This window comes from Sus scrofa, chromosome 14, assembly GCF_054392235.1.
Source record: "Sus scrofa isolate SSC_HxYL_T2T_F1_AM1 chromosome 14, Sscrofa_HxYL_maternal_Yorkshire_Landrace_v2.0, whole genome shotgun sequence".
Classification (NCBI taxonomy): Eukaryota; Metazoa; Chordata; class Mammalia; order Artiodactyla; family Suidae; genus Sus; species Sus scrofa.
In genome coordinates this window covers 126985609-127013367 of record NC_139396.1, presented here as the reverse complement: position 1 = coordinate 127013367, position 27759 = coordinate 126985609, and the positions used below count along the sequence as shown (strand labels likewise).

Sequence of the window (27759 nt, the reverse complement as noted above, 5' to 3'; positions counted from 1 at the left end):
GGGAGAGAGAGGGGGCCCCTCTGAGCACTGAGGGAACTGGGGATTTTTATTTTAAATTGCTTTCCATCTATTGTCCCTCCTCATTCACACATCACAACATTGTTTTGATATCATTTGAAAGATACAATTTCCTTGTTCTCCACTGAGGGAAAAATAACACCTGCTGAGTTTAAATGCCTGGGCTTAGGTCACATAACTAATAAGTAAGTGATAGAGCAGGGCATGATACTTAGAGTTCTATACTAAATAATAACTAATGAATAGCATTTTGCTCTTGTTTATTAGTAATGTCTTGCTTTTTAGCTTACCACCTGCCAGGGACTGTGTTAGGAGCTGGGGACTGGGTCCCATCAGTGAATGAGATCCCAGAGCCCATAAGCTCAGGAGATTAGACCCTTGAAGGGCTGACCCCCCTATTCGGCTGATGGTTGGTAGCCTCAAGACTGAAGCAGATGTCTTCTATTTGAGCAGCTGCGCTGCTGACCAGTTCTATTTAATCTTCCATAAGGTTTAGTGTTGACTTTACAGAGCCTCTGAAATTCATCTGCTCTGTGGGTCTGAGGATCCTGAATCTCTGATTCAGAGAAGAGGGAAAAAATCCAGTCACAAGAGAGCAAAAACCCTACATGCATTTATCCATAAGTTTCCCATGCAAAGCGTTTTGTGCCGAGTGATGGTGCCTAAAATAGCAACATTTTAATAACAAGGTTGAATGTAACTGCAGGCATTCTTTTATCTGGGATGACTTAATGGAGAGAAACTGTTTTCCTAGGGTTTTTCCTACAGCTTTCATGCGAAGTTCTTTGATACAAATATATGAAATCATGAGGAAGGTACAAAGGCTGCAAATTTTCTCTGGCCCCCAGATTGTTGTGTGGACAGACTGTGTCTGTGGGTCAGGGGTAGGCAGCATCTCCTGGCTAGTGAGTCTATGTAAGTTAGTGTGACATGTGACCAAGGCTTCAAAGAGCCACTAAAGAGGAAAATTGTTATGGAGTATGGGGAGCACAGTATTCCCAAGACCAGAATCTGTCCTTTTAGATCAATCTGATACTTTCTTAGAACCAAATAGAGGAGTTCCCTGGAAGCCTAGAGGTTCAAGGACCTGGTATTGCCACTGCTGTGGCTCAGGCCACTGCTGTGGTGTGGGTTCAATCTCTGGCCTAGGAACTTCTGCATGCCATGGGCACAAAAAACAAACAAAAAAACCAAAACCAGACAAACAGAACCCAAATGGAAGTAAAATAGTAAGAGTTGAGGAATGTGTTTGGTTGGCCTAATGTTGGAAGCACACAGAATAACTTTCCTCCCATCCCTGAGGCTCTGTTTGCCTGAAGATTGTTAATATAAGAAGGAACTTACCTGCAGTCATGTTCGGGCATGCCTGCCTGCCCACCTGGCTGTCCTGTTCTGTGCTGCTGTAGTTGTTTTTTTTTTTGTTTTTTGTTTTTTGTTTTTTTTTTTTGCGGGGGGTGGCAGGGAGGTGCTATATAGGATGCATAGAGACTGCTGATAGATCTGGGGGTGCCACATGGATATACAGCACCCTAGAGACAGCATAGCAACTTTATATCACAGATACTCAATAGATGTCAGTCTCCTCTGCTTCCCCCGTGTTCCACTGATCAGTTCTCAGACATGTATTGAGCACTTACTTTGCTCTGGTGTCATGGTTAAAGCACAGGCTTTGGGGTCAGACCCACCTAGAGCACTTCTTCCACTTGTGATTAATTGTTCAACCTGAAGCAAATGACTTGCTTTCTCTTAGCTTCAGTGTGTTTGTTTTTTAATCTTGATAATGGCACATATGCATGTTTTTTACAGGATTTTTGAGGGATTAAATGAGATCATGTCTGTAAATGACCTAGCCCACTGCCTGGCACATGGCAGGTGCCTAAAAAATGTGTTTTTCCTCCCTTATGTCCTTTGTGTCAATTGCTAGGTTACACACAAAGTTCTTTTGGCTCGGCAGAGTTTGTCCTATGTGGGTTCTGGCCTCCTGTTGAATGTCTGCCTGCCTGATGATTTCTTCCTTAAAGGGTCGCGGTACCTCTCACCCCACCGCACCCCAAGCTGAGGCTTTGGCACTTCCTTCAGCTGAACCAAACCTGGTGAGCCTGGAGGCTGCTCCTCAGTTCTTGCTCTAACCCCAAAATCCAGAGCAACAAATATTCTGGGAATTATCTAAAGCCAAGATGTGTGCCTTTTCCTTCTATGCACACTGTGAGAAGCATGAGCCGCTGCAAATTCAGCCCTGAAATGTGCAACTATTCACCTTGCTTGGCTTTTCTGTGTCTTAAAACAGATTCCATGAAAAGGAGGCTCCTACTAGTGTAGCCTCCTACCCACCCCCACCTCCATCTCAATCTCACTCTTACATCCTATAAAGATGTGTATTGACATGATTCTTTTTTCAGCACTTCCTGTGCATAGGCATTGGGCTAAGTGCCTAAGGGGGGGGGGGAGAAAAAAGGAGCCATGTAATGCCCTTAAAATGTCTAAAACCATATCATCTTTTGAGAAAGATGATAAATTATTGGGTTATTTTTCTACTTTTGAGTGTGTTCTTCTCCATTCAATAAGTCTCATCCTGGAGCAAACTCTACCGTCCACTGTGTGGCTGTTAAACTTGAACTTGGAGTAGAATGTTCACCACTGTATTTTGTAAATAACCTTAGATTATGAAGTTTTTTTGTCTTGCAGCCTCCTTTTTGTCTGCCCCACCCTGCCGGGATGTCATTATTGAAATAGAAGACACCAAACCATTACTGGCTTCAAAGGTAGGCTTTAGAACTGACCATTGGATGACATCAGTTTTATCTTCCAGGTGTCTATAAGCATTGGGTGAATTCAGTCCAACAATCATTCAGTACAATTAAAATCAAATAAGCCAATTTATACTGGTAAAGAACGCAATTCATGTACTCATCAATAGGATGATGATACTTAAAGTAATACTCAGGTCCATGCCCCACTCCCCAAGAGGGAGAGTGATATAGACATCAGTAAATTTTAAAATCTCCCCCAGTGATTCTAATGTATAGGCAGGTGTGGACAGTCTGATATCATTTGCAAAAAAGAAATTTCAGGAGCAAACACACAGCACTGCAACTTTCAGAACAGGGCTACATGTAGCACACCACTTTTTTTCCCTACTTAAAACGAAGTGTCATGGATTTTTAATGACCTTATTTGTCAGTGTATGGAATATCCTCAATTTTTCTATTCACTGTGGTTTCAAAGTCAAGAAATTGGTGGAAATGCTCATTCAGGACCCTATTTTAACACCAGCCAATTCGCAAGAAGGTAAGTGAAAAAAAAAAAAAGTTCTCAGCCCAGAAAAAAGAAAACATCAAATATCTCCCTGTTTCTGTTGGCATTCATCACGGACTTTCACAGCACGTTTTAATGTGCAAACTGGCCAAAAAATGCACATGATTGCACTTTAATGTGTTATGTCCATAAACAGTGCCTTTAAAGAAATCCACTTTCTTCCCACTACATTAAACTCACTAACAACTGGACCAGGTTAACTGTGGGCTCCACAGCCAGCACTGTGGAGCTATGAGGATTCTATTCCCTGAGAATCCTCCACAGTCAGAAGCGACAATATCACATTTGCAAAACCAATATGTCCACTTTGTAAACAACTCCAATTATTTCCAATAATATGGTAGTCGCCTAGGAAGAAGTCAAGTACAATACACTTAAGATCTTTTATGTACATTTTCACAACAGCTCGGGAAAAAGGCGGTTTAAGATTCTGCTCTATAGTCTACCTCCAGCTTTCCTGCCTCCCCTTGACAATCAGTTCTTCTCTGTGCCTTCTGTATACCCAGGAGCCCTATGTATGGGGGATCAAGAAGAAGCAAGCCAATCTGTGCCCCTCTTCTCATTCCGTTCTTAACAGTGCTTAACAGATGAGGCTACTATAGCAACACGCTGTGAAAGTTCAGTTTACATCATAGAATTTAAGTTGCAGCCTGGGCAGGACTGAGGACGGTAGTGTCAGTCATTCTCACATACTGTAAATGACTTTTATCAGCTGCTCTCCTAACACCTAGGAGAGGCATTCTGTGTTGATAAGAAAGACTATTTGGAAAAAAAAAAAAGAAAGGCTATTTGGGAGTTCCTGTCATGGCTTGGTGGGTTAAGGATCCGGTGTTGCCGTGAGCTGTGGTGTAGGTCGCAGATGCAGCTCGGATCCCGTGTTGCTGTGGCTCTGGCGTAAGCTGGTGGCTACAGCTCCAATTAGACCCCTAGCCTGGGAACTTACATATGCTGCAGGTGTGACCCTAGAAAAGGCAAAAAGACAAAAAAAGAAAAGAAAGGCTATTTGGAATCACCCCTAAAAATCTGATTCCACCGTTCCTTGAGGAAGACAGCACACATCTATGCAAAGCCCAATAAGCAAAGTTGAACTTTGGAAGAGCTGATAACAAGCTTGCTGATATCCTGTATATGTGCATACCTGAAATAACATGCATGCATGAAATATACATGCATGCATCTGATACATGTACATGCGACGAGTGTGTAATGAACATCTGTTATCACTAACCCAATTCAGGCCTTTTACCTGGGTAAATTGAAGGAGTGGGTCAAAAGTGTGCTGTTGGTGGGAGCTGGAGGCTGTGGCTTCTGGTGACAGTCTCATGCTCACAGAAACTCACCCCATTACCCTGTGGTGACCGTGGTAGCTCTCAGCAGATGGGCTCAGCCACCACCACAAGTGGGAAGTAAGCATTGGGGGCAAATCGCGAAGTGCTAGCTGGATGACACGGACATTCCTACATGGCCGTTTCAACAATTACCTTCCAATTCCAGTGCTTAAGCAGCATGTCAACAGCACTCAGCAAAATGGCTTCTCCAACGACAGTGCATGTATGTATGATAAGAAAATGCGTGAAGCTGCTTGGGACTGTGGGGATCTGGGTCTAAGGACTTGAATTCTCCTTTCAGACTCTTTCTGGATTTTGGACTGGAAGATGTTCTTTAAACATATGTGATTGTTTTAAGCCTCAGGGGAGAATCTTCTATGCTTTTTGGATATAATAAAGCAAGTTACTTCAGCTGCTTTAGTTACTTTTCCATGTGAACTAAGAAGCATGTGGACACAAATAAATTCTCCCATATTAATTTAAAATTTTAACATCAGCCATCTATTTTGAATTATGCTTTTTAAATCATGAACTCTTTGCTTTGAAATGATTTCGAATAGCTGAAAATTGGTGTGCATAAACAGACTCTAAAAATCTGCATTCAGGAACCATTCAGAATGTGAAAGCACTTTTGGTATAAAATCCCCTCTCCAAAATCTCAATTTGGCTGCAATGATTTATCTTTTAATCTCTCTTTACCTTGAATCTAATAGAAAAAATTGTTATGTCTGTCTCTCTCTCTGCCTCTCTTGGCATTCTGGTGTGCTGAACAAAAGTCAGTCTTGAAAATGCTGAGGGCCACTTGCAGAAGAAGCCCAGTGGCCACCCTGCAAAGCCCCTGCAGGGAGTTCACATCCTGAGGAGTCACTGTCTCCTCACATTTGTAATGAACTTGAAGTTAGGATTTCAGAAAAGGGATCTAGGTAGCAATTCCTGCAGCTGCCCCTGAGGCTGAGCCTGGCTGATGTTCCAGCAGGTACGGAGAGAAAACTCAGGTCCCAACATCCCAGCTCTCCATTTTTATCTCCTGGTGGATGTTCCATGTAGAAGCTCAAATGGAAGGATTTGGCCAGTGAGAAACTTGACACTGTAAAATAGGTTTGATGGATGGGTGTATACTTGGTACTATAACATAGGCATGGGGAGAAACCAAGAAAAGATACTTACCTGATGACATTATAGCTATCCTAGACATAAGCATCTTGTGAGAGGAGTTTTTGATGAGACTTAGGCCAAGTTGGGAATATACTTAAGAAGCTAAAAGGAATGAAGAGTTTAGGGCAGGAAGGTGAGCAGCTGTACTCACCCCCACTCCACTCAACCCTCCGTGTGACCACTGACTGTCTTGGTGGACAGAGAGGTTGTCTAACTGTTAAAACATGGGATATGGGTGCCTACCTCTGAGTCTTCTATTTTAATACTATTTGTAACTCTTTTGCACATTTTCAGAGAAGAAACCAGTAAGGTGTGTTTAAATAATTGAATAATTTAAATAAGCCACAAAATGTTGGATAGCAGTCCAAAAATGTTGATAATATAAAGCATGCATGAAAAAACAGTGTCTCTTTCTCTCTCTCTCTTGAAATCTAATGCTCCTGGGATCTCCATCACTGTGTGACCTGTACGTGGTTTGCCCTCTTTCTGCCCATGTGCATGATGAGCAGCTCACAGAAAAGGTAATTGTTGTACATATGTTGCTAGATTTAAGAGTCATGTGTTTTCTGCCTATGGCTGATATGTTAAAAAAAAAAAAAAATCCAGGATTGGATTACTGACCATAAAGGAAGGGGAAATAACTGAATGTATGTGTGTAAATGTAAATATACTGTACACAAACAAGTAGCTGTTCTTTAGTGTTCTTACCTGCTTCCCCCAGACAGAACAGAAGGCTATGTTGCCGGTGACACTCTGTATTTTGGGCAACATCACTCTTTCCATGTAGACTAAAATAAGCCACGGGTAGGTCTGATGGGGATCTATCTTTGTTATACATCTGAGTGGAATTTCTAGTACTTCTGTATAAACTACAGCCCTCTGGAGTTTGAGAATGTCCCACAAGTGATTCTAAATGCTGTCCCATCTGCTCAGCCAGAGAGCCACCAGAGGTTCTCAACCCTGCTTGCACGTTGCAATTACCTGGGGAACTTTTGAAAGCTTACTGGACGCCCTGCTCTCACCCCAGGCTGATTGAATTAGAATCTCCAAGAATAGGTTGGGAGCCACTGGTCTAAACCATAAAGACTCTGTACTCTTCTTCTTTTTTTTTTTTTTTTTTTTTTTGCTTTTTAGGGCGACACCTGTGGCACATGGAGGTTCCCAAGCTAAGGGTCCAGTTGGAGCTGTAGCTGCTGGCCTACACCACAGCCCCCACAATGCCAGATCTGAGCTGTGTCTGCGACCTACCCACAGCTCTTAGCAATGCCAGATCCTTAACCCACTGAGCAAGGCCAGGGATGGAACCCGCAACCTCATGGTTTCTAGTCGGATTCATTTCTACTGTGCCACAACAGGAACTCCTTGCTTCACATTTTATAATCTTCAAAGCTCTTTCTCCTACTGACCTTGTTTGATGTCCAAAACAACCCTCTGAGATGGATGGAGTCAGGTAGTGTTATTATCCGATTCAGTGGATGAAGAAAAGAGATGTTAAATATCGTCCCTGATCCGGTGTGGCTTGTAACATAAGCGTATGGCTTATAATGTAAAGAAACTTGAATTAGAACCAGTTTTTCCAACTCTTAGCTTAGTGGGCTTTGTTTTGCAATGCATTGCTGGCTAAAAGGGCTAAGGAAGTGAAATAGGAGAAAGCGAATACTGGAGAATGAAATAGTAAACAGATACTGGAGGTTTTCTTTTAATATATCTGTATATGTAAATATTAAGTCAACAGGGTAAAGAAGTAAAAAGAGGGAGATGAATAGATTGTATCTAGAAGATGTAAGAAAATCATCTAGCATAGCTATGGCTGTGAAAACCAAGCACATTTCATTGGCCAAGGAAGGATCATTTTACCTACCTCCAGCTTCCTGGTAGAAGAATCCTGAATGCTCTGGTGCCTGGAACACAAGTCATAATCTTGCCTCTTTCACATTCAGATGTACCTGTTTCTCTTACACATGAGTTTTCTGGCATGGATTGTAAATCTAGGTCATCACCAGAGATTTTTCCCTTTTTATGTCCGTCTTTAGGAGGAAGAAATTGTTGACTGGTGGAGTAAATTTTATGCTTCCACAGGGGAACATGAAAAATGTGGACAATATATTCAGAAAGGCTATTCTAAACTCAAGGTACCTGAACCTATGCTGCGGTGGGTGGGGGATCGACATCTGTTAAAACTGGCCATGGCAGGGCTACGCGAAAGACGGAAAGGTCAGATGGTGGGTGCTGAGGAACAGGGGCCGGGAACCCCTCTTGCCTCTTGGGGGGCCCTCTTGCCGTGGTTCTTGGCTTTGCCAAGATTCCCTGGGCTTGAGGACAGTTGTTGATTTGTGGTTATGTGACTGCCATTTTGGGGCTTGGGGATATCTGGCAGAAGGTTGGGAATGGCTTGGCACCATGTTAATTAGGCCAAAAATTGTCCAGTTTGACCCAGGAGAGACCTAAAAGTCACCGTGCTCTTGTCCAACAGCATGAAATGTCAACAGGTAATCACAACTGTGTCCAGGAGGAAGACAAGCTATCTGGCTGGGGTAATCTTTCTGCAAATGTTTTGGGTTTTCTAATTTTTTTTTCTTGTCTTTTTAGAGCCACACCTGTGGCATCTGGAAGTTCCCAGGGTTGGGGTCAAATTGGAGCTACAGCTGCCAGCCTACACCATAGCCATAGCAACTCAGGATCTTTAACCCACTGCACGAGGCTAGGGATCGAACCTGCATCCTCATGGATCCTAGACGGGTTTGTTACTGCCAAGCCATGACAAGAGCTCTTGTTTTCCAATTCTTTTTTTTTTTTTTTTTTTTTATCTTTCGTCTTTTTTAGGGTCACACTCGTGGCATATGGAGGTTCCCAGGCCAGGGGTCTAATTGGAGCTGTAGCCGCCGCCCTACACCATAGCCACGGCAATGCGGTATCCGAGTCACATCCGCGACCTACACCACAGCTCATGGCAACGCCGGATCCTTAACCCACTGAGCGAGGCCAGGGATTGAACCCACAACCTCATGGTTCCTAGTTGTATTCGTTAACCACTGAGCCACAACGGGAACTCCTGGTTTTCCAATTCTTTATTCAGTTTTTCAGATTGTAATACACTCAAGTCCAAAGAAGTAAATCTAAAGCAAACATGGACATTTTCAGAATGATGCGTGGAAGACAACTGATCTGATTTCATCACTGTAGATTGGTTTTGCCTCTTTTTATACTTCATGTAAATGGACTCATACGATAGGTTGTGTGTGTGTGTGGCTTCTTTAGCCCAACACAGTAATTTTGAGATTTGTCATGTTGTCATGTGTATCAGTAGTTTGCTCCTTTTTATTGGTGAATCATATTCTATTGTATGGATATACCTTGACTTGTTTTTCCATCCTCCCAATGGTGAAGCTGCTATGGATATTTTTATTCCATGTGGACATGATTTCATGTCCCTTGGATGAATACCCAGGAATACAACTTCAGCATCAGAATAGGTGGATATTTAATATCGTAAGAAATTGCCAGACCCTTTTCCAAAGTGATTATACCATTCTGTACTCCAGCTTGTGGTGTGAGCATTTCCGGTGCTCTATCTAGATCTCATGCCCATTTGCTATTATCAGTCTTTTTTTTTAAGAGGTGGGCCCCTGGAGTCAACTGTGTATGTATTCATTTTTGTTTTTTTCTTTTTGGCCAACCCCAGCCAGGGATTGAACACATGCCACAGCAGCAACCCAAGCCACTGCGGTGACAACCCAGGATCCTTAACCCACTGTACCACAAGGGAACTCCTATTATCAGCCTTTTTGATTTTAGATTCCACCTATATGTTAATGGGAAATTAAGAATCTGTTGGTGGTTTGCAGATATATGACTGTGAACTTGAGAATGTGACGGAATTCGAGGGCCTGACAGACTTCTCAGATACTTTCAAGCTGTATCGAGGCAAATCAGATGAGAATGAAGATCCTTCTGTGGTAGGAGAGTTTAAGGTGAGTAAAATGTGTGTGTCCTGTTTAAAATCCACTTTCTAGACCTAGGATAAAGAAAAACCAACCCCTGGGTCAGGGAATCTCCTCTGATAGCTGAAGGATGCTGGAAAATGCTAACAAGCAAGAAGGCAGTGGGGTCAGGGACAGAACTCTCAAAGTCATTCTCAGTGTCTTTCTCCCTGCTCTTGCCAACCAGCCTTAAATCTGTAGAGTCAACCTCTCTAAGCTCTAGTCCTTCCCCCGTACCCCAACCAGGTCCCCTGCCTCCTCCCAGTCTTTCAGCAGGACCAGTGTGACAACTTCCCAATTGATTGTCCTTGCCACCTTTCTCATCCACACTCCAGTCCATCCTCCAAGCAACCAAACCTGATTGTGTCTCTCAACTGCTTAAAGACACCAGGTCAAGTCTCAACTCCTTCCTAGGGTGGAGCCGGCCTTTCACAAGCTTCTCCTCTCCCTTGCCACCGCACCCTCTCCAAGCCCCAAACACACCCTGTCCTCTCACAGCTTGGAGCCTCGGGACAAGCTCTTCTTCATTCCCTGGATGCCCTTCCTTTCCTCTCCATGGTCTGACAAACTCCTACTCATTCTTTCAAGTGCCAGCTCCCATGTCGCATTCTTTGGGCAGTGTTCCCTGATCGCTCCCGCAGGCTGACTCACTCCTGCTCCGGGCTCCCTGGGTCCCCGCCACTACTAAAGCACCTTTGACATTGTAAGTATCTGCTTTCACGACTGCCCCTCCCTCCAACCACAGTTGGCAGATCCTTGGCAGACGTGCTGCTGCTTCCTAATCCTCCCCGATAGCAGACGTCGCTAATCGATCAGGCCTTTTACTCTGCCCGTGGTCTCAAAATTCTTCTCCTTACAGCTTCCCACCAAGCAGTCAAAGATGGCATGAGAGTCAGACCTATTTAACATCCTTGTGCCAGACTGGACTCCTTGAGTTCATTTTCTGGTCCCCAGTGCCTGGCGCATGGTAGGTGCTTACTTCCTGCTGCTTTAGTGAATGAAAGTAGCTGGAACTAAGCCCCATGTGTTCTGAATCCAACCTCAGTGCTCTGTCTTACACATAAACTGCTTTCAGGATAAAATATAAGGTTTCAGAATTCCCTGGTGGCCTAGTGAGGTAAGGATCCGGCCTTCTCGGGTTTGATCCCTGGCTTCTCCAGCAGGCCTGATGGCTCACTCATTCAAACATCATTTATTGTTCCCCTGCTTCCTGCCCAGCCTTGTGTTAGGTCCTAGAGTTAGAGTCATGAACAAGAAATACCTCCCATCCTCAGAAAGTTCACCGTCTAGTGAAGAATATAGACAGTGAATAGATGGTTACGATGCAGAGGTTAGTGCTGCAATGGGGGCAAGTGCAGGGTGAGAAGAAGAGCATTAGGATGTTCATCTAACCTGGGGGCAGTCAGGGAGGTTTCCTGGAAGAAGTGACACTTTTTAGCTGAGACATGAGGCATGATCAGGAGTTTGCTTAGGAGTGGGAGGGGGTTTACAGGGGTGATACAAGAAAAGGGACCTCACTCTTAATACTTTATTGGGTTTCAAAAATAAGCATTTGGGGAAGTTGCTGCTGTGGCACAGTGGGTTAAGAATCTGAATGCAGTGGCTTGGGTTGCTATAGAGGCTCAGATTTGATCCTCAGCCCAGCACAGCGGGTAAAGGATCTGGGGTTGCTATAGCTATGGCATAGGTTGCAGGTGCCCCTCAGATTTGACCCCTGGCCTGGAAACTTCCATATGCTGTGGGTGCAGCCAGAAAAAAAATTATTTTAAAAAAGCATTTTTATTCCTATCTTTAAAAACGTGCAGAATTTCCCTCCTTACCACCTCCTTTGCCATCAGACTGGTCTAGGCCACCTCCATGTCTCGCCTAGGTTTTTTGCCTGACTTCCCTGCTTCTGCCCTGCTCTTTCTTCTTCCCTGATCTATTCAGTAATTATTTTGTCGTCATTCACTTTCCCCACGGGAAACATGCAAAGCACAATGTAGCTGTTTCTTTCACCACAGTCCAGCCCCGCAGCCCTGTGCTGCCCCCTGCCCTGTGTGTCCTGGGGGAAGAGGGCACCCCGAAGCCCCTGCCCTCTCCCCTGGCCTGCAGAGCCCTGTGAGCCCACCTGTGTGTCTCTGCCCTAGGGCTCCTTCAGAATCTACCCCCTGTCGGATGACCCCAGCGTACCAGCCCCTCCCCGGCAGTTTCGGGAATTACCTGACAGCGTCCCACAGGAATGCACGGTTAGGATTTACATTGTTCGAGGCTTAGAGCTCCAGCCCCAGGACAACAATGGCCTGGTAAGAGTTTTGGGTGTGGGGCCTTCTCCTGTAGCAAGATAATTACAGTCCTCGGCCAGAGTAATTGTCACATTCTTTCTTTTGGGGGCATCTGTTATCTCAAGAAGGGGAAAGAGACTCGAGATGGAAACAATCTGTTGGGAAGATTTGTCCTACCGGGGATTTATCTAAGAGCTTGAAGGGGCTTTGGAGCCTCTGGTTCATCCTTCTCACTTTACAGACGTGACCGGCTTTGTCACTGCTCCCTGCCATCCCCTCTTCACCCCACTCTGCTCCTCCAAAGGCACCTTGGCCGCATAGCACCATGAGGGAGCTTTGCCCAGACCTGGGCTGAGGCCGCCCCTTCTCATTGGGGTGGGAGCGGGTGAGGAGGCACCCTGCGTCCGTCCCACAGGCTGACTCGAACTGGCCCCGTACGGTGACATAACCTGCCATCTGTTCTGTCCCCACAGTGCGACCCTTATATAAAGATTACACTGGGCAAAAAAGTAATCGAAGATCGAGATCACTACATCCCCAACACACTCAACCCGGTGTTCGGCAGGTAACAGGCATCGCCTGACAGTTTTCTGTCCTTCTTTCCTCCGTCGCCTCTGCGCTAAGGATCCACACGTGCCAGGCTCTGTCCTAGGCCGTGAAAGTGTGAAATTATGACATAGAATCTGCCCCAGTCAGTGGGGCAGGTATGAAATACGCAAATGCACAAGTAATAGAATTTTGTGGAAGTGAAAAGTGCCATGAAGAAAATTAAGGCAAGTCCAGGAGACTGGCTGTGAGACCTGGGGGCGGGGAGGTGGGTATGAGGCCCAGGCATCCAGTCAGCTTGTGGATTCCAGGCGAGAAGCGTAGGCAGTGACTCACCGCAGTGACAGAGTGGGTCTCACGCCCCCATTTCATTAGACCTCTCTTTTCTGGGATTCCACTGTTTTGTTTCCACTGTTTTGAGCCAGTGAATGTATTATTGACTCTGTTACCAAAGCTGAGAAGGGGGGGCAGAAAGTGAGGGGGTCATATGTCCTGCTCCCTCTGTCTTCCGTTGTCAAAGGTTTTTTTTTTGGTCTTTCTAGGGCCGAACTCATGGCATATTATGGAGGTTCCCAGGCTAGGGGTAGAATCAGAGCTACAACTGCCGGCCCAGGCTACAGCCACAGCAACGCAGGCTCCAGGCTACATCTGCAACCTACACCACAGTTCACGGCAATACCAGATCCTAACTAAACCCACTGAGCGGGGCCAGGGATCGAACCTGCGTCCTCATGGATGCTAGTCAGATTTGTTTCCACTGAGCCACGATGGGAACTCCTGAAATAGCATTTTTGTCCTTAGCATTGCCACTTTACATTTGTTTCTGGATTGTTACAAGGATGTCATCAGAACCTTCTCAAGGGTAAGGCAAACCCAAGTGACAGCTAAAGAGGACCGGGTTTTTTTGGGCTGTAAACTGCTTCCACATTTAACAAAAGCTACTATTTGCTGGGCTTTTATTGTGTGCATGCACAATGCCGAGCTCTTAATAGAAAACATCTCAAATATGTCACAACTCTGAGTGCCTGCTGTTGCCCCCATTTGACAGCAGAGGAAACTGAGGCATGGAGGGAATTAGCACCAGCTGGTGAGAGGCAGAGCCCCAGGACTCAGGCCCCAGCCATGTGGCGGCAGCGTCTGCATGGCTGCCATGCTGCACTCGGTGCGGCTGCCACCCTCTGACTCTCACCTCCCTGTCACACCTGGTAGCACAGGGCGAGGAGTCAAAGCCCCACTTTACAGGTGAGGAAAACAGGGTGCCAGAGCTGTGTGCACAGCACTGGTACATGGTGCAGCCAAGAAATTCCTAACCAAGCCCCAGCCTTTTCCAACACTGTTGGTCATGCTTCATATTCACAGCCAAGCCATCACCTGTATAAAAAATGTTCTTTGTACAAAGCACTTGTGAGAACGGTGTTATTTTTCTCCAGAGCCTTGCCGAGAGGGAGGACACTTTGTTCTTATTTGATGTGTGGCCTGTATTTTAATCTCCGGCTTTATTAACCTGCCCATCTATGTCTGTCTACCTGTGCCTGTTGGTTGGTGGCCTTATGCATTCCCTCCCTCTCTCATGTGTGCTCACACACACACACACACACCCCGGGGCCGCGTGCTGGGGCCAGGCAGTGGAAGTAATCCTCTGGCACGGCAAGATGATCGTTTTCCTTTTCTTCCGCTGATCCAGCCCTGAGGTCTAGACAGGAAAAGGCACGCAGGGCAGGAAGGAGGGCTCCATGTGAAGGAGACAGGCAAGCAGGGAAAGCCAGCTTTTATGCGAGAAAGGCAGCCCTGTCTGAATCGCTCGTCTCAGAGGAGCCAAACACCAGCTTAATTAAGTGGCAGGAAAAGTCTTGCTCAGAGCCACCCCGGGAGGAAGTGATGCTGTCAGGCTCCACTCAGCCAATCCCTGTCTGGCGGTCGTGCGGACTTTACCCGGTCCAACAGGGTGGAGCCAGGGAGACGCCGGCACTGCAGCCCCTCAGCTGGCTCCGGGTCCTATTGTAGGGTGACTTTCTTTTTAGTGGAGACCCTCAGGGATTCCAGGACAGGAATTCAGGAAAGGCAGCCTTTGCTATGTGCTCAGCCACTGTTCAGCATTGTTGTCACATCAGGGCACCGTCCATATCATGTTCCATGGAATGTCCGTCTGCAGTAAGTGTTCATTGGTATTCCAAGGAAACACGTATTCCTTCATCACACCAAGACACTTGGGTAAAAAGATAACTGCAGGACTTCTCAGAGCCTTCAGTTTTCCCAGAGGAATGCCGAAAGAAGTAGTTCTCAACCTTTTTTAACCAAAGGATCATTTTTCTCAAAGGACACGTGTTACTTCTCCCTTGGGATACAGAAATGGAATTGGGGGCATGTGTGGATATGGTGCTTCAGTTGTGGTCCTGATTCCAGCACCTTCTCTCCCGTGCTGTCTTTGTCCTGCAGGCTCCCCACCTGGCTATCACAATCTAGAGAAGCCACTTAGGTTTTTCTAGGAGACACCCTGGAAGTTTTTCGCCAGAGCCTCACCAACACATACCCTTTTGCTCAAGGGATTAAAACTCCTGGCTCTTTGGGCAAGAACCAGTCCACACACCAGAGTGGCAGGAGACGGGGCGGAGGCACGGGGAGAGAGGAAGGATGTGAGAGGCCTCTCAGTTTTCCATTCACCAGGCTTACTGAATACCTTCCATAGGATCCAGCCCTCTGTGTACAAATACAGAACCAAACCCTGCCCATCCGGAGCTTATGCTGTTCAGTTATCACCCCTCTTAGAACCTGCACCCCGTTGCTCACCTACCTCAGAAACTGCTCTTTGATTATTTATCTTTATCTCAGTAGTGTTTGTATTTTAATACAGATTCTATAGAGAAACAACCAGTGGCAGAGCCAGAGGGCTTGGGAGGAGGGAGGGAGCCCTCTGCTACCCTTCTCCCATCCCCCATGCTCCTAGGGGGTGAGTCCAGAACTTTCCATGGGGTAGTGGTCTCTGTTGAGGCAGAGAAGGGAACATAGTAGGGGCACAGATAGGGGCTGTAATTCAAGGTGCTTGTGCCTTTCTAATCTCCCAGCTAGGCTGAGGTGCCTGAGTGCCCAGTTAGGACATGTGTGTATAATAATGTTAATACTACTATACTTGTTGATATTATAATTTGAATGACTAGATTTTGAGCAATGCACTCATGCCAAATGCTTTCTAAACATTCCCTCACTTGACCCTTATAATGCAGGATGGTAGGGATTATTATCACCATTTTGCAGATGAGGAAACTGAGCACAGAGAGGGTAAGCAGTGGCCTTGGGTCTCAGAGCTATTAAGCAGCGAAGCTGGGATTCACGCTTAGGTATTGAAAACCCCAGATCTTCTCCTGAGCAAGTGTATAATCAGCTGTTGTTTCCATTACCAGTGTAGGCTTCTTATTATCAAGCCACCCATCTGGTTATCCTGGCCATGATGTCCTCTTCCAGCAGCCCAGCCACTGCCTGGGGAGTCTTGGTCCTCAGCCAGGTGTGGGTCATGGCGATTCTAACCTTGCATTTGTTTATTTAGAATGTATGAACTGAGCTGCTACTTACCTCAAGAAAAAGATCTGAAAATTTCTGTCTATGACTACGACACCTTTACTCGTGATGAAAAAGTGGGAGAAACGATTATTGATCTGGAAAACCGATTCCTTTCCCGGTTTGGGTCCCACTGCGGCATTCCTGAGCAGTACTGTGTGTAAGTGTCTTTGGCCACAACTGTAGACGGTTTGCTCCAACTAACGTTAATACCTGGGGAAGCTGTGGCTCTCCACCTCAGGGCGTGTCTTCTCTGAAGCCCCTGCTCCTTTGAGTGAGGTAGATACTGTTTTTGATAATAGAATGATCTTAAGGAGAATCAGGGCCATAGCATTGCTCAAGTCTTGGGGGGGAAGGGGTGCCATTCTCACTGGCATGTGTAAAACGCTGGCCCCCAGAGCAGTGTAGTGCTCTATGGGGATGACACAGGTAGCAGGACTTAAAACCAGTCCCCTCTCTCCCATTCTCCCTCTCCCTCCTTGATGCCAGGGACTGAGAGGGGCAGGGGGATTCCCTGTCCCCGCCCCCCCATTGATTGATTTTGTGATGTCCCTCTTTCCCTTGGTGTCTTTTTGTAATAGCTAATGAGCTATAGCCTATGGGTTTTTTTGTTTTTGTTTGGTGTGTTTTTTTTTGTTTTTTGGGGTTGTTTTTTTTTTTGTCTCTTTAGGGCCACACCCACAGCATATGGAGGTTCCCAGGCTAGGGGTCAAATTGGAGCTGTAGCCGCTGGCCTGTGCCACAGCCATAGCAACGTCAGATCCGAGCCTCCCCTACAGTTCATGGCAATGCCAGATCCTTAACCCACTGAGCGGGACCAGGGATCAAACCTGCGTCCTCATGGATGCCAGTCAGATTCATTTCCACTGAGCCACAACGGGAACTCCAGCCTGTGATGTTTAATTTATGGTTTTGCCTATTATGATTACAGTTATCTCAGCCCAACTCATCTTTTTACAGAGGAGGAAATTGGGGGGGGGGAACAGGTGAGGAAGAACCAATAAGCTGAGGCCAAAATAATTGTGGATTTTAGGTTTCCAAATCCTAAATAGATTTCTAGGCAAAGACCAATGTGTAGAGCATATTCCCTGCTCCCCCATTACATGGGAGCGCCTGTAAGCATGTGAAAGTATATGAATCCAAGAACCCCTGGCCCCACTGTAACCCTGGGTGTGGGACGTTATTCCCAGTTCTGGAGTGAATACCTGGCGAGATCAGCTGAAACCAACACAGTTGCTTCAAAACGTAGCCAGATTCAAAGGCTTCCCACCACCTGTCCTTTCTGAAGATGGAAGTAGAATCAGATACGGAGGACGAGACTACAGCCTGGATGAATTTGGTAAGTACACGGCCATGGATTACAAGCTGGTCACAAGGGATAGTAGCCCGTTTAGGCTGCTGGGTTTGTGTTGGGGGGTGTTGGGGGATGGGCAGAGCAGTACCTTCATACCGTAGGGGATTCCGAACACATGACTGTCTAACAAAAGCCCCATTATAGGAGAGTTTTGCTGTCACATCAAGTGTCAAAGTGGACACATTTTCTTGTCTGTCTTCTGTTTCACTTGACCTTTTAAGGTCATGGCCATTTGAGCTTTGAACACAAAGTGCTAATAATTAACTACTTTCCATGTAAAGCATAATTAGCTCAAAAGTGCTCAGATGGCAGTGCAAGACTTTCTCTTCCAAGTTTATTCTATTGCTCTTTCAGCCCTTCTACATGAAGATCTCAGAGATGCTGGGGATTGGTTTGAAGAATCTGCTGTGTTTACATCTGGCCCACGTCTGAGCTTGGGGCTTGCTCTTTACCAAGCAGTAATTTATAACGCAGTTTGTCCTGACACATAGACCGCTTAGATGCATTAAGAAAAAGACTGAAATAAGCTTAATATCGCATAAGAGCTATGGCATGATGCAGTGTTTGGTAGGGAGGAGGGCTTCCCAGAGGGGCTGGCAGAAGGGCTGCCTCTGGGGGCCTATATGGGACATCCAGAGAAAGCTGAGCAAAGCCACACAGGAATGAAAGTGCTTCCTGTTCCTCAACTGCTTATTCTTGACATTGTGAAAAAAAACTCTTTTTGTCTTTCTATCTGAAGAGGATTTAGTGTCAGAGATGATTAGACGTTTTAAGTAATGTTGGGGTTCCCACTGCGGTGCAGCTGAATAGGCAGTATCTCTGTAGCCCCAGAACTCGGGTTCAAGCCCAGCACAGGGGGTTAAAGGATCTGGCGTTGCTGCACTGCAGCTGGGATCCGATCCCTGGCCTGGGAACTCCATATGCCACAGGGCAGCCAAAAAAACAAAGAATTGTTGATGCTGCTGTTAACATGAGAACTTGCAAAGGGATTGGAAATTAAGCAGAATGGCCTCATGGAGAAGGGTACCCCTAGTAATCAAACAACACCCCTGAAAATCTTCATCAGTCACAAGGATTGTTTAGTTACTTTTGTCACATGACAGATTTGGCTCAAAGCTTAGCTGCTGAAAACAAACATTTTGCAGTTTTGTGGGTTAGCCATTCAGGAGGGGCTTACCTGGGCAGTTCTCACTTGAGTTGCTTATGCAGTTGGTTGCTGTCAGGTGGTGGCTGGGGCTGCAGTTATAGGAAGGCTCAACTGAGCTGGATGTGCGGGATGGCACATGCCCATGGCTGGCACTTGCTGCTGGCTCTTGACCAAGAGCTCAGCTGGGATCTATGACCAGAGCACCTACCCTGATGCTTCCCACAGGGTGACCTCTAGACACCCAGGCTCCTTACATGGCAGGTGGCTTCTCCCAGAGCAAGTACCCAAGAAGACCAGCATGGCCTTCAGCTTAGCCTCAGAGTAGCACAGCATCTTTTCTTTAGTGGTCAAATATGTCTCCAGATTGAGAGAGGACATAGTTTCCACCTCTCAGTGGCAGGGAGTCTCAGAGAATATAACGGCTTTTTTTTTTTTTTTTTTTTTTTTCCCCAGGGTCACCCCTGTGGCATAAGGAGGTTCCCAGGCCAGGGGTCGATTTGGAACTGTAGCTGCCAGCCTACACCACAGCCACAGCAGTGTCAGATCAGAGCCGCATCTGCAACCTACACCACAGCTCACAGCAACACCAGATCCTTACCCACTGACTGAGGCCAGGTATCAAACCTGCATCCTCATGGATGCTAGTCAGATTCATTTCTACTGAGCCACAACGGGAACTCCGAGGGCTATTTTTTAAGGTGTGATCTAGGTATAATTAAATGTACAAATTTCAGTAGTTAACACAATAGAGGTTTTGTTTTTTACAAATTCAAAGTAAATATTCCTACACGTGGGTGACCCTTTTCAGTGTAATGCTTCATCCACCAGGCTCTTCTGTCTTACAGCTCTGCTCTTCTTCAGCTTGTTTTGCCAACTTCAAGATGTTTTCTTCTGCATCTGGAAAAGAAAGGCACATAGAAGGTCCTACACAAGAAGGTTTAATATGTCTTGAAGTGGCACATATATCATTTCCACCTACGTTATAGTCTAGCCTTACTTGTTTGCGTGGCCACACCTATCTGCAAGGAAGTCTGGGAGACAGTCTGGCTTCGAGCCTCCTATGGCAATGTAAATAGGTGCTGCACTCACTCACATTCTAGAGTATTCTCGTCTCTTTGCTATGGGTAGCCCACAAGTCAGGCAAGAGCCTGGTTAGGGCAGGGTCCCCACTCAAGAATTGTTTCTGTCATTGACTCTATCATCAGCTGAAGTTTGCACACGGGCACTGCCTGATCATTTTTGCAAAATCTGGGATGAATGCTGTAGATCCTTCAAGGCAAACTGGCTGAACTGTTCCTGGATGGCTATTCCTTTTTTTTTTTTTCTTTTTTCTTTTTTTGTCTTTTTGCCATTTCTTGGGCCGCTCTCGCGGCACATGGAGGTTCCCAGGCTAGGGGTCGAATCGGAGCTGTAGCCACCAGCCTACACCAGAGCCACAGCAGCTCGGGATCCAAGCCGCGTCTGCAACCTACACCACAGCTTACGGCAACGCCAGATCCTTAACCCACTGAGCAAGGCCAGGGATGGAACCCACAACCTCATGGTTCCTGGTCGGATTCGTTAACCACTGCGCCACGATGGGAACTCCATGGATGCCTATTCCTATTTCACTGTCCTTTTCTATTGCAGAAGTCAACAAAATCCTGCACCAGCATCTCGGGGCTCCTGAGGAGCGCCTTGCCCTTCACATCCTCAGGACTCAGGGGCTGGTCCCTGAACATGTGGAAACGAGGACTTTGCACAGCACCTTCCAGCCCAACATCTCCCAGGTAAGGGGCACTTGGCTTTTGACAATCACCACCTACACCATGGGCAGTGGCAATAGCTGACCCCCACCTGCCTCTTTTTATCTCTTTTGGAGACTTGTAGATATGCAAGAAATAGAAAAGAAACTCAGATTAGCTTCATCTTCAAGGGGAATTCATTGTAAGAATTTTTAGGTAACTCACTAAATCTAGCCAGGAGAGTGATTTTGACTCCCAGCAATCTTGGACCAGGATCTCTCTATCTCTTGCCTATTCCTCTGAGTTTACTTTAGCCTGTGTTCTTCTGTGACCCCCTTCCCCTGTGTCAGAATATTGTGGACGGTTTCTGAGTTTGTGTTATAATGTAGCCCCATCTACTTCAAAATGTGGAAAGGATTGGTTGCCCCAACTTGGCCCATTTGTCCACCCCTGGACCTCTCAGTTCTAGCCCCTGGACCTCTTGGATACGGTATACAGGGTGGCTCATCACAGGGACCATGTGGAGAGTGATGGGAAGGGCATGTCCCAGAAGCTAGTGAGCAGTTCCTAGAGAAGCGAAGAGAGACATGGAAAATGACGACCCATGAGAAAGTTTGTTATAATAAAGATTCCCAGGCCATGCCTGCAAATTTGGTTTCAGTAAGTCTGAGTGGGGCAGGAATCTGAATTTTTAACAAGTACCTGGAGACGTTCTGATGCAGATGGTTGGGAAACCACACTTTAAGAAATATTTGGGAGTTCCCGTCGTGGCGCAGTGGTTAACGAATCCGACTAGGAACCATGAGGTTGCGGGTTCGGTCCCTGCGCTTGCTCAGTGGGTTAACGATCCGGCGTTGCCGTGAGCTGTGGTGTAGGTCGCAGACGCGGCTCGGATCCCGCGTTGCTGTGGCTCTGGCATAGGCCGGTGGCTACAGCTCCGATTAGACCCCTAGCCTGAGAACCTCCATATGCCGCAGGAGCGGCCCAAGAAATGGCAAAAAAGACAAAAAAAAAAAAAAAAAAGAAATATTTGTCTGGGAGTTCCTTCTGTAGTGCAGTGGGTTAAGGATCTGACTGCAGTGGCTCGGGTTGCTGTGGAAGTGCAGTGGGTTAAGGATCCACTGTTGCCACATCTGTGGCTTGGATTCTTCCATATGCCTCAGGTGCAACCACACGCACACACACACACACAAACAAAAAAGAAAAATATTAATTTAGTGGATGCAAATACTGTCGACAATGATAGGAGAACCATGGTCTCTTAAGAAGTGACCACAAGTGGCCTGGGCTTACTAGGTTATTTTGTCACTTTTACTCTGTTCCATAGTTTCATTTCTTCCTTATTATTCTTCCTTCCTCCAAAGAGCCTGTTTGACCTCCTCTCTCCCCTCCTTTCATCAATGGGATAGTCTTGAGAAGTTACAAAGTGAGGAAGATTTCTCCCAGGGAACCCATCACTGCTTCCATCACCTTTACCTGTTGTATTGGCCAGACTGGCCGGGGCATAGGAGACACAAGGATACCTAATTTCTGTAGCACGTTTGATATATGGTAGAACCTCTGCCCTAGAGTGTCAGGATCACAGTAAAATATATATCCCTTTTCAGGAGCTCCAGTTAATTCATTTTGATCACAACGCATTAGGAAACCAATCTAGTGGTTTCCTTGGCCACGTTCTTAAAGACCAGTCTGTTTTTGTCATGAAGGCAGAGTCTACAGAGCATCCAAAAAAAGTCTGGGGAATTTAAATTGACTCGTATGGTTAATACGGTTTGTTGATGGAATTCCTAGCTCTTCTGGAAGAACATTCATCAGATAGATGGGCCTGGACTGTGGCAAAGCCCAGAGCCAGGGCCTCACCAAAACAGCAGCACAAGTGTGTCAGTCCAGGCTTTCACCCTCCCCCTTCCTGCAAGCCGTCTCCCAGGCAGTGGGCACTAGCAAACTGATGGCAAGGAGTCCTCAGTTTGGGGGAACAGTAATGTTCCTGTCATTGTTTGAGTCTCTCTTTTGAAAGTGCCGTGCTGTAAGACTTTTACAAAATTAAATGCCTTTTTACATTTTTTGATTTTTCTCTCTGGAGGTAAATGGAGAAACGCTTGGGTATCACAAAACTGGGACTGATAATAAGTAGGCAATGTGATAGAGTGACAGCGTGAAGACTGTTCTGAGAGTGAAAGGCTCACTTTAAGTCATTCTAAGAGGGTGTGTGTGTGTGTTGGGTGTTGTGTTAGCGATGGGAATCCCTTCATTTCATTAACCAGGGAAGACTCAGACTATGATATAGGTGGGTACATGCAGCCATCAGAGATTCCTGGGAGGTAAGGGGGGAGTGGATCACTGGTATAAGGTTTATCCTGGTTCATTCTTTTACTCTCTTTCTTTTTCCCCTTCGGTGTTTGTTTTTAGGGCCACACCTGAGGCATATGGAAGTTCTGAGGCTAGGGATCACATCAGAGCTGTAGCTGTTGGCCTACACCACAGCCACAGCAACACCAGACCCAAGCCACGTCTGCAACCTACACCATGCTTTCAGCAATGCTGGATCCTTAACCCACTGAGTGAGGCCAGGGATGGAACCTGTGTCCTCTTGGGTATTAGTTGGATTCGCCACAATGAGAACTCCTACTCTTTTTTTTTTTTTTTTTTTTTTTTTTTGCCTTCCATATGGACTGATAAATTAAGAGAGGCCTGAAGAACTAGTTTCACCTAAGAGATATGACAGAAAATGATGGCCTCTACCACCCAGAATATAACTGCATTTCTCTTTTCATTTTTCAAATGGCTTAGGGAAAACTTCAGATGTGGGTGGATGTTTTCCCCAAGAGTTTGGGGCCACCAGGCCCTCCTTTCAACATCACACCCCGGAAAGCCAAGAGGTAAGTAACCTTGAGACCCCGTTGTATTATATTGGGGTCTTGATTCAGGACCAGATTAGAAAGTACCTTCAAAATGTTCTCCTTTCAGATACTACCTGCGTGTGATCATCTGGAACACCAAGGAAGTGATCCTGGATGAGAAAAGCATCACAGGAGAAGACATGAGTGACATCTACGTCAAAGGGTGAGGTTGGCAGACAAGGGCCTTTGACAGACTCAGACAATGAAGCAGCCTCTCTCTGTCATGACTTTTCAATATCGAGGGACCCTTGGTTATTCGAAGCTGTTTTATCCTGTGAATGCAATCTGCATAGGAAGCTCCAGGGAGACAAAGGGGGAGAGAACAGAAAAAAAAGGAAAACCTTTTGTCTGTGAGCAGTGGCATCTAATGCCTGTAAGAACTGATAAATGGTTGTTTCCTTTCTAAGAAAGTGGGTTTTGTTCAGCTTATTATGAAGATTTGTTATTTCTAACACTTTTTAGTTGTGTAGTTCATTTTCATTCCTTTTTGATATCTTGCGTAACTAGCCTTAGAAATACAACTAGAGCTTCCAAAAATTTTTTCTATACATTACCAGTGGCCACTGTCTATGAAAAAGAGGAAACAGCAGAATTTTTCGTCATTCATTCCACCAACATCTGCATGCAACGTGTAAAATGTCATAGGTGTTCAATATTCTGTTACTTACATAGCTCAATTCTTGACAATCCATGTCGATGTCAATTTCATGTTATATGTTGATGGTGAGTATGGACCCCAGTGATTAAGAAGCCAGACTCTGGAGCCAAACTCCCTGGGTTGAAATCCAGTACTTTCCCTACTAGCTGGGCAAGTTAGTAAACTTACTGCTCCTTGTCTGTAAATGAAGATAGTGATAGTATCCACCACTCTGGAATGTGCAGAAGATTGAGTTACTCAAAGTGTTTAGGATAGTGCCTGGCAGATCATAAACACTATGGGTGTTAGCCAGGGTTCTCTAGGAAACAGAACAAGTGGGGTGTGTGTATGTGGAGAAATAGAGACACAGAGAGAGGGAGATTTTAAGGAACTGGCTCACACAGTTATGGAGGTTGACACATCCCCTGCTCGGCCACCTGCAAGCTAGAAGCCAGGAAAGCTGGGGGTCTCGTTCAGCCTGCATTTGAAAACCTGGGAACCAGGGCAGCCAGTGGTATAAATCCCAGTCTGGGATCAGGAGAAGAGATGAGATGTCCTGGTTCAATCAATGGGGCAGAAAAAAAGAGGATGAATTCTTCCTTCCTCTGCCTTTGTGCTCTTCAGGCCTCAGTGGGTTGGGTGATGCCACCCACACTGCGGAGGGAGGGCAGTGCTTTACTGGGTGCACTGATTCTGAGTCCAGTCTCATCCAGAAACGTTCTCATGTAGACACACCCAGAAATAATGTTTAAGCTGGGCATCCCATGGCCAGTCATGCTGACACACAAAAGCAACCATCACGCTATGGGGAAGTTAGCGAGGGTTATTACTATTGCACATGGATGGAGTTTGGTTCCTTGATAGGTAGAAGATAAGACTTGTTGAAATATAATATAGTCATAAACTGAGAACAAAGTTTCACTTATCCCAAGTGGCCTTCAATCAAAACTTTTTTAAAGACGTAATGACTGTCATTCAGGTTCACTATAAACAGGGAATGTTTCATCAAGTTCTTCATTATTCTTTCTCATTTCAGGATCTTATTACCATTCCCCAGGGAAAGCTATTTCCATCTAATTATATATATGCAAATTTGTTTTCCTCACATATGCATTTTTTTCCTAATCAGGGAAACAAACTCAAGTAATGCTAGACTGAGAAAAAGCTCCAGTAATCAAAGAATAAAGCACAACCTCAAGTCACATGTCATGTTTGGAATGAAAATCTAAATGCTATTTGTGAAAAGATGAACAATGCAGAGATAACATGCCACACACATGGGGATTACATACAAAGTTACACATTCGAGTACACAAATACACTTAGAGTAGTTGTCTAAATTGTTTTCAAGTTAAAAATGTGAAATGATTCATGAGCAAAGAGACAGAAGAGAGCTACAGGGGGGGTGAGCCATTCTGGGGGAGGATGATGATGGTATTTAGGGGATGGGTTAGGAGGGATGCTACCAAGGTCTGAGCCAAAGAGTGTGGACTTTCTTCAATGTGTTTGTTCAAAAGCTTAAAAATGAATTGTTAAAACAACTCCTTTAAATAAATCATCTAGTTGGTTAATTGACTAACAAAAACTAAAACTATTGTAGGAGTTCCCATCATGGCACAGTGGTTAACGAATCCAACTAGGAACCATGAGGTTGTGGGTTCAATCCCTGGCCTCTCTCAGTGGGTTAAGGATCCGGCTTTGCCGTGAGCTGTGGTGTAGGTCGCAGACATGGCTCAAATCCCACGTTGCTGTGGCTCTGGCGTAGGCCAGCAGCAACAGCTCCGATTGGACCCCTAGCCTGGGAACCTCCATATGCCACGGGAGCGGCCCTAGAAAAAGCAAAAAAAAAAAAGACAGAAAAAGTAAAACTATTGTAAAACTGTTGTACTTGATTACTATTAATATCCCTACTAATAATAGGACCTAATATCAGCACATGACTTTGGAAGTCTCCATGGTCCCTTGAGGCAGAGTAATAGTCCTGGACTCTGGAGTCAGACGGATCTGAGAGTTAGACTTCATACTGTCCGTTCCTGGATGTATGAGATGCACATCCTCTTTTGAACCTCGGTTTCCTCATCTGTGAGATGGAGATGGTTATACAGTTGGGAAGAATAAAATAAGGCATGCTTCATACCTGGTTCATAGCAGTTGGTCGTAAACATGAGTCAAGGACTTCCCTATTCCCACTCTGGCCCTTCTCACTCTGTCCTTAGGTTAACCATGGGAAGGGAGCATATCAGTAACATCATTGTAATGATAGGAGATGAAGCTCAGGGAGTCAGTGACTAAGCAGGTTCACAGCCAGGCCTGCCTCCTACGGAGAGTCTCTATTTTTGCGGTCCTGGCATCAATATTTATAAAAGCTCCCCAGTTGATTCCGGTGATTACAGTGGGCATTCAGTGTTGAGATCCATGCATCCCATCTCTTTTCCAGTCGAAAATCTCGTGTTCCTTTGGTTCCAAACCAGGAATCTTCTTCATAACTGGCAGATGGGACAAAACTTCTTCCCAGCCATGTACATTCATTCAACCCTCCTGCTGGTCTGCTCTGTGCCAGGCACAGGCCAAAGGGACCTTTCCAGATGTCAAAAGTTAAGATGTTCAGCTGTTGATAGAAATGAATTTCATAGATAAGCTTATGGAAATGAGACTCCCTTGCTAGTCTCATTACTGTGATCATAGTAAATTTAAGAATAATGGAAAAAGGAAGCTGTAAGATTACTCATGTCATGCCTGTTTTGGTTGCTTAGGTAAAATATGGAAAAGGAAATGCTAAAATTTTGAACTAACCCATATTCATTGAGCCTATCAGTGGTGATGACAGACTCTGATGAGTTATAGTGAGAGAGACTAAAATTATAGCCAGCAAGCTTCAGTGCTCCCCAAATAGAAGCTAAGTTGTTGATATTTTCCAGAAAATTTTACCTTATCCCTGTTAACTGAAGTCTAAAGGATTTCCTGCTTTGGTTTTAGAGGAATTATATTTTATTTGGCTACAACCTGTGTTGGATGCAACTGACTGCCTCCCCTTCATAAATCACCCCCCAGCTCTGTAGATAACTGGAACCTGCCCAAGAAAAGTGCATTAATTCTCTTGCCCTTCACTCTCGTAATCACGGCACAATTTTGCGGCTAGATCACTTGTCACTCACATGAAGCTCAATGTGTTTGCTTCTGCTTTTCAGCTGGATTCCTGGCAATGAAGAAAACAAACAGAAAACAGATGTCCATTACAGGTCCTTAGATGGAGAAGGGAATTTTAACTGGAGATTTGTCTTCCCATTTGACTACCTCCCAGCTGAACAACTCTGTATCGTTGCTAAAAAAGTGAGTGCTGAAATGTGCCAGTTGGGAGTGGGTGTCATGGGTCTTCCTTATTAAATATAGATGCTCGGAGAAGGTTGGAGCCCCTCAGAGGTCATGGGTGTCTAGCTCCCTCTTGGTACAGATGAGGAATCTGCATCCCCAGTGGTGTAGATACTTGCCCCAGGTCACACATCTCCGGCAGTCACTTGGGTAGTTAGAAGCATAAGGAGCACAATTTTTCTACCCCTAACATGTTGGCAGTAGTGGAAAGATCTGATAAAGGATAGATGTGGGGATTTAGCATCAATACATATGTGTTTATGTCACTGGGAGACCAATTTCTTCCAGTGATGAGTGGAACAACTGGACTAATTAACCATAACAAAATATTAAAGTAGGTGAAATTTCCCTCTTGCCTTCCTTATTAAACCTAAGCATTTGCCTTACTTCAGAAGCACTTCCATCAGGGTTCTGAGCCCTCCTGGTCTTAATTTGTAAGACTCTCAGTTACAGAATTCAACTCAAACTGG

General features: G+C 45.5%; 1 protein-coding gene across 9 annotated transcripts in view; it reads left to right on the top strand.

The window, feature by feature from the left end:
• MYOF (myoferlin) overlaps nucleotides 1–27759 on the top strand; it is a 170483-nt gene that overhangs the window by 132753 nt on the left and 9971 nt on the right. For 2 of the 9 annotated variants that reach the window (XR_014826643.1, XR_014826642.1), the window contains 12 exons: nucleotides 2704–2780; nucleotides 4828–4888; nucleotides 7850–7948; nucleotides 9662–9787; nucleotides 11926–12081; nucleotides 12534–12625; nucleotides 16148–16318; nucleotides 17349–17497; nucleotides 20289–20428; nucleotides 23174–23262; nucleotides 23351–23446; nucleotides 27109–27250. Coding sequence is in view for 5 of the 9 variants with exons in the window: in XM_021073852.2 (XP_020929511.2) it covers nucleotides 2704–2780; nucleotides 4828–4884; nucleotides 6326–6337; nucleotides 7850–7948; nucleotides 9662–9787; nucleotides 11926–12081; nucleotides 12534–12625; nucleotides 16148–16318; nucleotides 17349–17497; nucleotides 20289–20428; nucleotides 23174–23262; nucleotides 23351–23446; nucleotides 27109–27250 (1406 nt within the window). In the remaining 4 variants the exon portion in view is untranslated. Of the gene's footprint in view, nucleotides 1–2703; nucleotides 2785–4827; nucleotides 4889–6325; nucleotides 6338–7849; nucleotides 7949–9661; nucleotides 9788–11925; nucleotides 12082–12533; nucleotides 12626–16147; nucleotides 16319–17348; nucleotides 17498–20288; nucleotides 20429–23173; nucleotides 23263–23350; nucleotides 23447–27108; nucleotides 27251–27759 lie in introns of all 9 variants that reach the window. The other 7 variants (XM_021073856.2, XM_021073855.2, XR_014826645.1 and 4 more) reach the window with 4 other exon arrangements.